Source organism: Rhamphochromis longiceps, linkage group LG19 (genome assembly GCF_057381845.1).
Source record: "Rhamphochromis longiceps isolate RC_006_pf linkage group LG19, R_longiceps_female_GT1.1, whole genome shotgun sequence".
Taxonomy (NCBI): domain Eukaryota; kingdom Metazoa; phylum Chordata; class Actinopteri; order Cichliformes; family Cichlidae; genus Rhamphochromis; species Rhamphochromis longiceps.
The window spans coordinates 24819032-24828855 of NC_140575.1; the positions used below are offsets into that span (position 1 = coordinate 24819032).

At 38.2% G+C, this 9824-nt stretch overlaps 2 protein-coding genes across 4 annotated transcripts in view; both read right to left on the reverse strand.

The window, feature by feature from the left end:
* LOC146646841 (uncharacterized) overlaps positions 1-3778 on the reverse strand; it is a 30402-nt gene extending 26624 nt beyond the window's left edge. The window contains exons 1-7 of one of the 3 annotated variants that reach the window (XM_085391473.1): positions 3313-3778; positions 1217-1423; positions 1042-1125; positions 862-966; positions 619-774; positions 276-419; positions 3-146 (exon numbers count right to left, since the gene is read on the reverse strand). In XM_085391473.1, coding sequence (XP_085247599.1) covers positions 3-146; positions 276-419; positions 619-774; positions 862-966; positions 1042-1125; positions 1217-1423; positions 3313-3322 — 850 coding nt within the window. In that variant the 5' untranslated portion in view covers positions 3323-3778. The remainder of the gene's footprint in view (positions 1-2; positions 147-275; positions 420-618; positions 775-861; positions 967-1041; positions 1126-1216; positions 1424-3312) is intronic. The other 2 variants (XM_085391471.1, XM_085391472.1) reach the window with 2 other exon arrangements.
* Positions 3779-5154: 1376 nt separating this feature from the next.
* Positions 5155-9616, reverse strand: LOC146646843 (uncharacterized). The gene is made up of 9 exons (XM_085390832.1): positions 9046-9616; positions 8839-8975; positions 8113-8209; positions 7798-7988; positions 7067-7155; positions 6918-6986; positions 6391-6495; positions 5599-5673; positions 5155-5507 (listed from the first exon to the last, which is right to left on the reverse strand). Exons 1-9 carry the CDS (start codon positions 9423-9425, stop codon positions 5337-5339), a joined length of 1314 nt encoding a protein of 437 aa, XP_085246958.1. The 5' UTR covers positions 9426-9616; the 3' UTR covers positions 5155-5336.
* Positions 9617-9824: the final 208 nt, after the last annotated feature.

Genomic DNA, 9824 nt, shown 5'->3' on the forward strand with positions numbered 1-9824 from the left:
ACCTTTGAATACATCCAGTATCATGTCTACGATGGCACAGAGCACGTCCTGGATGTAGCCAAATATTCCACTCACTGTGTCATTTGTGACGTGGAATATATTTCTTCCTATTACCACAGGGTCCATGAAGCTAATGTCGACGGTTCCTGAGAAACACAAACAGGAAATGAATACGGACAGAAAGTACGCAAAGCAAACTCTCTAAATTGTGTTAGATAGATATTCTTTTATGTTGTTTTTAAGAGGTTATGGGTTAAACGAGAGAGCGCAAATACCTTTCACTACATTCAGTGTAGTGTCCAGTATGGAACAGAGCACATCCTGGATGTAGCTCGCCACTCCACACATGAACTCATTAGTAGCATTAAAGACACCTCTGCCTATCATTACAGGGTCAATATAGCCAAGATCAGTTTTTCCTGAATGGAAAAGAAATAGAAAAGTAAGTGCATTTGTAAGTACATTCTGCATTAATTAATAATGTTACAAACCAGCAAGGGAGTTAAAGTTTAGTTCAAGTATTTAAAAAAAAGACAGATTTATTCATTCATTAACTGTATGTGAAACAAGAGAAAAACAGTCTTGAGTAGAAAAAGGATTCAAGTATAAATTACATACCTTTTTTAATATCTTCTATGGTTTCCAGTGATGTATCCACAACAGCACACAGTGTGTCCCTGAAGGAACCCAGTGCTCCACCTATGAAGTCATTCGTTGAATGGAAAGCTTGTCTACCAATGACCACAGGGTCAATGTAGCTGAGGTAGAAGTTCCCTGTGGTTTCAGAAGATTATTCTGTACTTATTAAGCAGTCTTTGTTTTTGTTTTTTTGCTTGTGTTGGTAGGAGTGAGCGGTCATACCTTCTTCATCTGACAAATATCGAACAAACCCATCTTTTGCTTCTGATATTTCCTCGGCTGCGTATCTGGCAGCTGACATGGGGTCACTTAAATCCGGTGCGCATTCTGCAAAAGTACAGCAAGTCATGCATTAGAGAGCTTACACAAATAAAAACTGTGCCAAGATAAATTCCCCACTACCTTGAAACTTATTGAGCAGACTGGATAACTCATCAGTGGCGTCGTTCACGGCCTGGACAGGGTCCGTTATGATCTGCTGGATGTCTAACGATGATAGCAAACATGTTGGTCAGATTCTGCATAACTGATGGCTTAAAAGACTTGGGGACATACACTTTTAGATTTTGTGGCTTACCGGGGACTGCTTTGTACTCAACAAAGTCAAACATCACCACACCTACAACCAGCCAGGACAGGAGAGCAGCAAGGGCAATCAGCAGCTCAACAGACATTTTCACCTTGTTGAGCAGCCCCAGACCTTTGGATCTGAGAGAGCTCGTCTGTGGCGCTGCTGCTCCGTCACTGGACCCAGTGGCTGCAGCGTGGGAGGCTGATTTGGCTACTATATGTGGAAGACATAAATAGACAAAAGTTAGTCTGACAAATTCTTTCTGCTTTTGTTCTTGTGCTTGTAATGTTTGATATTCTTGCACTGCTAAAGTAACCACAAGGGTTTCAGTTCTTTATAAATATCCACTGCAGATCATGTGCAAAACCTATATGGATCAGAACTGATAAAACAATTAAATGTCTGCTTGTACACATATTTATTGTTGTCTATAATGAGTGATTGGTAGCAAGAACTTGCACACTTGCATAGTTTGTCCACCAGAAGGAGCTGACATTACACTTTTAGCTGTGAAATCTCTGTATGTCTCCTAACAACAGTGAAAGTGTTTCTCCGTGTTTTGTTCCTCTGTTACAAAGTGTGCAAACTATGTATGTTTTATCAGATCTGTCAATTGTTGCGTAAGTCTTTTTCGGTCATATTATCGCCCTCTTTCAGTAATTTCACTATCGTAACAATGATTTTGCCCTGGCGTCTTAATAAAAGCCCATTTTCTTAAACCTTTCAAGTCTTATCATCTACACAATGAAGACAAACCCTGACAGGAAGACATTTTGCGCACATAGTGCATTATTAGTTGTATATATATAATTTTTCATCTTTACCATGACCCTATACTGTCTCTTTATTTCCTTATTATTTATATTAATCGGAAATGTTAAACGTCATCAGAAAAGTCATGGTGTGATAGGGCACTCCAATTTTAGCAGTGACATTTTCCAAATGTACTGACACACTTTAGACTGGCTTAGCACAGTGAAAAATGCCCAAGGCAGCATTTAGTAACAGTGTTATCATCATTAAATGCTGTGCACAGAGTGTAAGATTATCTGTACTGATTTACTGTAATGTCAGGCGTCAGGGAGACCTTCACTCAAGGTCCAAGTTGAATGAACTCTGAAAATGTTCGATGCATGACCACTTGCTTCTAGCGTGTAGGACACGGGGGGAAAAAACCTCTCAAACGCAAACTCAACTCTTCAATCAACAGCATCGTTTAGAGCTGTGCAATTTTTCTAAGTAACTATCGTGTTATTACATTTTTTGTGAAAACACAAGTTCACTCGCTGTTAAAAAACCCTAAACCCAAAAACATTCGATCTTAAAATGTGCTTTTTAAAACTGGTGATAACTGAAGTAATAACATTAAGTAATTATGAGCATTGGCTTTGTTTACAGAGTAGCCAATATGCACTATACACTTCATAAGAAAAGACTATGTGCTGGAGCGCATTATAAAGCTTTACAGGTTATTTATTGTTATCAGCTTTCTACAGTGCTTTTGATGCCTTTAAAATAACGGCTAACGATTCAAAGAGTAGCACAAAGGCATACAGAATAGGGAACACTTGTCTAAACTTGCTGACTGCAATAAGAAACTGTACATATATAAGTGAAAAGCAGGTCTACAGTGTCACAAGGAAATGCTCTTTATAGACACTGGTGGATCAGTAGCAGCAGTCTTCTGCATTAATATATCAGACGAAGACGATTTTTTTCCTCCACTAACACCACTTTTGCACATTTAAGCATGATCTAAGAGTGTCTTACATTTACACAGTACTGTGAATGCAGGACTTGCAGGTGTTTTTTCACACTTTTATTTATTTATGTATATTCCTTTTGACGTGCTTGAGGTCTACCACCCTGGCTGAGGTCAGCTGCAGCTGCAGTCTGTCACAGGAGAGCAATGCGAATACTCTGGTGACTTGATAGCTTATATTTATAGCAACCAACTTTCGACACATCATCGTCAGAGGACACAACTTATCAAAACACTGCCGTTTATTTGTTATGCAGAATTTATTACTGTGGATTTTTGTGCTGTAGTAAAGGTTTTATTTGAACAGTTGTGCTTGAAGACCCAGGTGTAACAACCCTACCTTCAGCCATTGTGACGTGTAGACTATCTCAGGTAGGATACTTTAAATTGGAGACAAAGCCTCCTCATGAAGAATTAACTGGTGACGGCTCCAGTAAATCCAGTTTGAATCCACTTTCTCAGGAAAAAAAAAAGTGTCCCAGGTGGTAAATTATTCCATTGTCACTTGGACCGTCACAGCCTTGTCTTCTTACCCATAACATCCACAGGTGGAACTTGTCCAAGGTTTTAAAAAGTAGAAAATGGAAAATTAAGCATGAATTGAAAGCCTACATATGTTGGGGAATTTGGAGCTGCCTGTGAGGCAGCATTAAAAAAGGGGGTCTGGGGACAGTGGGGCAAAGTAAAGCGACACAGGGGAAGAATCAGCCAAGCTAAGCACAGGGCTGGGCAGGGTGAGGGGAAATGCACAATATCTCACCCAGTGTTTCTGGGGGCTCACATGGGTATAGGCCAGTGCAGAGAGCAGGAAGGCTGCAAGGTAACTCTATCCGCCCAGAAAATACAGGTTATTCTTAGCTGGAGCTCTGCTCACCAGCCGCTCTGGCAGACCTTTTTTGGACGTTCAAGGGTGTGCAAGATCAGCTGGCTGAATTGAGCACCCCTACTGGCTGCTGCAGCACTCTGTCCACTAAAAACAAATCACAGGCCCACGATTAATGGCAATTCAGATGAAAACTACCTTCAAATCCCCCCCTTCTACCTTCAAGTTAGGTTAAAACAGCTTCTTTTGAGTAATTTCAGAACTAGTACTAGTTGATTAAAAAAAAGTCCATAAAAAGGTCCATAAGTGCATGTTTTTCTGCAAGAGGTCATTAATAGGAATCATGGATAAATGTAGCCTGATCCTGGTTTGACAAAAGTTAACAGGAGCCAAAACTGCAACTGCTTATGGAAAAGGATTAGGGCCATCGAAAGAAAAAAGAAGTCAGAATTCTTTCCCCCCCGGTGGCCTAAATCTTTTCCATAACTGCTTCTTCCAGTTGTTCAGGTTTTTATTTTAATTCATTTTAATACCTGCAACGCGGGATCCATGGTTTGTGTCTTCAAGGCAACAGAGCTTAAAGTTCATTTCTTATTTAAAATTCCTATTTCCAGTATTGGTTTTTTTTCACATGAACATAATAAATTAATCATCGGTAGTTACTTAAATTCAGTGGTCTCTGCTAGCATTGACATTTTGTATAAAATACTGACAAAATGATTGATATGACTTTAAGTATGTTTTCCATCTGAGAAAAAACCACCACAATGAAAATCCCACTGACATTGGACATCTGAAAAACCTGAGTAGCAGCTAAAGTGATGGAGGGTGACTGATTTGCACCCCAAAGTTCTGGATAAAGTCTGTTCTGTTTTATTCAAATATATTTTAGATTGGTCGGTTTGGCCAGTCTTAATATAATTTCATTAAAGTTAGATAGTTTCACACAGTAAAAAGAGCAATCCAATCCAAACCACAACAACAACAAAAAGGCCACCCTCTTAATCCTGATGCTAAACTAAGAACATTGCTTTCATGATAAACAACCATGAAAATATTAAAAATAATAGCAACAAAAGCGCTGTGTATAACACTGTGATTAGCAAACACTGCTGTGGAGTGAATAATGAGAAGGAGGGGGAGGGGGGGGATGCTGCAAAGAGAGAGAAGGTAATCTGGACATTTACAAGTATGTGGGTGGTTCCAAGAAAGTCTCCCACAGGCCAATACCTCCAAAAGGTGACACCTGTGCAAATAAGCCACACCATTGGTAGGAATGCCATTCAGAGTTATTATATAATATATTCTGCGTATGTTTACATAGTAAATGTACCAGAGAAATGTGTCTAAATACATGGAAAAAACTTTATTGAGTCATCTGAAAAACAGCACTTAACATAAAATAGAACTTGGAACATGAGCTTATATCTCAACTTAAACTGGATCAAACTGTGGATTTGTAAAATAAACTTACTGCAAAATGTAGCTTTTAAAGCAGAAACATTAAACCCAGACACATGCCCGAACACCAGTTTGTTTGTTTACAGTGTAGCTGCGTCGCTCATGGTAACAGGCCTGATGAATAAGCTGAGCTCCACAGGTACAGGAGGAGCCACGTATCTCTCCTCCCTCAGCAGTCGCAGTAACAAATCCTCAGTGTCCTGCGGCCAGCGGTACACGCGAGTATTCTGGAGCCAGCTTGGGACATGTTTCTGTCGAGATTTTCCACAGTTTTTAAAAAAAAATATATATAATAAAGATAAGATAAATGCAAAGGGATAAATATGGGAAATGTTTTCTGACCTGGGATGCACAAAGGAAGAGAACCGGGATGAATCTAAAATTCAAGCTCCCCTGCTGGATGAACTCATTCTGCATCTGGCAAAATTAAATATACAATAAAATACTCTAAGTTTACCTGTCAGCATTATTGCATATTATTTATGTAAAGAAATATGACATTATTTTTTTGTGTTCATAAACATTAATAAACATTAAAGGAATGAAGAACTTAATCATAAAACTTACTGTTAAGAAAAAAATGAATAAATGTTCTTTTACATACTGAACACTTCTAAATAACAATACTGTGGAAAAAGTCTGGAGTCAGCTCCATTTATTTATATTTTGCTAGGACGACTGGAAATTGCTGCAGCAATTCATTGAAACGTGAAAACGTTTTTTTTTTAAAATGTATATAAGGATTATAAATCCTTGAGTCTGCTATAGATCTGTTTTTAAGCCTAGTCCTTATGTTTTGACATAGTGTTTGTAACAAAGTGTCTAAAGATACAATTTTAAATTGTTTCTTTGCTAAGCTCTCTGTCGTGTGTAGACATAACGCTGGTTCATCCTTCAAGTTAAATGCATTTTTATGCTTGAATGTCCAAAGAAAAAAGCCATTCAGAAAGCCTGGAGAATTATTGCTCAAGGCCCTCTAAAGAAATTAAATGAAATAATTTAAGGGTGGCTCAAGACTTTTGCGCAGTATCACAACTCTAATATTTTAATAGCATTTTCTAATTCAGTGTAGAATTAACTCCTCTGCTAAAATACAGTATTTGAGTATTTCCTCCATTGCTGATTTATCCTCACTATTGAGTGGATATATCTGGTGTGTAGACCATGGCTGTCAACTGCAGGTCCTTCAATATCCTCCTTGTACTTTGGACTGATGGCGATAATAATAAGGGTTAACGGCTGTTAAAAAAAAAAAACAGACAGAAATTTCAGACACTGAATAAAAAGACAGTGTTCATACAAAAGTAACTTGAAATAAACACAGATACAGCAAAAACATGGAATATGAAATATCATTTTATCTGTTATAGAGGGTAACACACTTGCTGATCTTGATGATGGGTACTTTATTAATCCCAGGGGGAATCTGAGATTCTCCGGAGCTCACACAACCACATAACTACATAAACACTAACAGAAAGCAGACTGACTATCAAGCTAGAATCATAGTTTAAAAATAAGATAGAAAAACATATGTTACAAGACCTGTGCAAATAATAGTGTAGCCTAGTAAGGAGTATTAAAAAGGTAGACTTGTAGAGATACTTGCAGCAATTTATGGTAACAATATAACTTCGCACACAGTTCTCATAATTACTTACATCTTTAAGGTAACTGTCTGTCCACTTGTTGACGTCCATACATCTAATGGAGCTGTCATATAAGTCAATCTGTGAAATTTAGGTTAGTGCTGTGAGCAAAGTGTTTAATGATATTACAGAATGATAGTGTACACAGGGTGGAAACTTACAGCTGGTCGAAAACCTTGCTTTGTGAGGAAATCCACAAAGGGGACCATCTCTGAGGACACGTCCGAAGAGTAAGTGATGAAAACGTTTCCTGAGAAGAGGCAAGATAATAAAACCCAAACAATCAGAATCTTAAAGCTTTATGTTCAGTGTCAGCTTAATATAAGCGTACTTGTATTTTCTGCTATACTGTTACATACTGGTTTGGCTGTTGATGCTTCATTTAGTGCAAGTGTTCAAAGCCAAACTGTGACTTAAAACGTTTCAAAAAAGAAGAAACAGCAGCAAATAAAAATGATCAGATAGGTGAAGTACCTTTATCCTGACTGCCTTTGGTATCAAATTACATTTTGAGAAAATAATTAAGCTACCACTGGGTTTGGGTCACCGATTTCTAAAAATAAACAAAAAAAAAATGTATATAAAAAATGTGGTCAGCAAAAATATCTTCATCATTATTCTAAGTAACTCATTCCTATATTATAAATTTGAAAAATTAATCAAAAATATAGCCTAAAGCTAGCTTTCTTACAATATTTTGAGCTTGCTTTTTATTTTAAATGTGAATCTATAAAGACAATACAAATAAATATTACTTCAGTTTACGTGCTAAGTAGATAGTTTCTGCGCTAGCGACGAAATGTCTCTAAGATACTAATTAATCTGTTCCGTTAACACTTAAATGTGCATTCCTTGTTACAGAGACAATAAAGTGCCAAAAAAAGTGACTCACGGCACTCATCGGGCAAACGGATGCCCTTCCTTTTCCCGTGTGGATGTGAAGCGGACTCCTCTGCTCCTGCTGAGCCCACATTCAGCATGCTGACCCGTGAAACATCCTCCACAGTGGGAAGTGAGAAGTGAGGGACGTTAACTGAGACACTTCCCATGATGTTATTCTTAAAGTGGTCATGAAACTGGAGCCTGAAGCAGCAAGAAAGAAAAATATACGAAGACCAACATCTTTCACATAATCTTGCCAACCTTTATCAATATACCATACATGTAAAAAATGTTGTTTTCTGAATACATCGTCAGCTGTGTTTACCCATTTTGGGGTTGATTCCGAGGTGTCCAGTGCTGGAAAGGAGCAGAGAGGTGACGTGACTGAGGATGGTATCGGTTGAGATTACACAGCCATTCTCCTGCAGAGTATTAAGTTCATAATATGACGAAGGTCATTGTGTACAGTTTAAACATTTCTATGGGAGTGTCTGTTGAAAGTGTTTCAGTAAAAGCAGTTTTTTCAAAATCAAGAGTAAATAAGCATCTTTTTTCTTTACCTCAAACAGTAAATACTAATCACAACCCTTAAATTCACAACAGGTTTCATCCTAATATTTAAAACTTCTTTTACATTTTTCTGTTTTTTCTATTTTTCAATTGCTTTACTTTACCTGCATTGTACTTAAAATTACTTACTGCATAAAGTTTGACACCTTTCCTGTAAAGTACTCAGAAGTTAGGCAAGGTTAAGTCATTCCATAATACAGCCACATGCCCCGAAGTACAGCATACTTGCTAGCCCCTTATTCTAGTGTACTTACCTTTAAGTATATGTTGGTAATTTCAAATTAAATACGTTAAAACTCCATTTCATTACAGGGGAACAGTGCTCTTAGTCGCAGGCCACATTATGAAGTGTTACCCTACAGGTGTGTCATAGCTATATGTATTACAAACATACAGAGTATTCACAGCCTCTTTCAAGGTTTCTTTTATCTAATTACACAAATAAAAGAATCACAACAGATCACAGAACTGCTTTCCTTACCGCAGCTATGCACGTCGTGGTGGGGAAGTAAAAAGGGAGTACAGTGTTGCCACTCGTTGTCATCTTTCAGCGGCAAAGGAGCCTCGAGTTCCTCTTCTAAATCACTCTGAGGTTGAGCGTCGCATTCATCCTCCCCTCTGAAAATGAATGCTTTAACTAATCAAATGTGTGCTGGTATTTTACTCCCTAAAAGTGTAACATGGTTACCTCGCTGTGTTTCCATTTGCAGGCTCAGTTGTTCCACAACGCTTTGCTCCACATTCCCAGCAGCCGCACTCTCTTTTTGTGCCATTCGGCATCGCTCCTTGAGAAAAGCAGTCATCAGAAGACTGATGATGTAGATTCATCCTGGAAGATATTTCTCTTCCATCTTCTGGTACTCTGGGTTGGATCATCTCCACATGCTGCATAAAATGAAGTTTCTGCTCGCAAAACTCTTGATTCATTTCTCTGCATCTGTTTGGGCTTCGGTAGAAATAATCTGCATTCATGCAGCATCTCGGTCGATCCATTTCATTTTCTCTTACTCCAGCGTTCATAAGTTGAAAGCTATTTTCTAGCTTTGGCTCCTTTCCAGATTTCTCCATTTTATCTCAGCTTGAGACACATCCTGTACCACATCAAATTAGATGATGTGTAAAACAAACATTTCCTTGTGTTAAAATCAATAGATCGAGCTTAATTTACTTGCAGGTATTAAAAACAACAACACGAAAGTTCATGCTCATAAACATGTCTATGGTTAAGTACCAGAGAGAGGCATCACCCTCCTGTTAAAAGTCTGGTTTCAGGACTCCTGTGGATGCACAGACTTGCACTGGAACCTACTATATGCAAATATCTCACGCCTTTGCGCGTCCAATCAGAGCCAAGAATGCAGTCTGTATGCCTGTGCCAGATTGGACAGGAAAGCCTGCATGAGTAAGGAATTTAGTTGTTTTTAAACTCTTTTTTAAAATTGTGAAACTGTTTTTTTATAAGCAGTC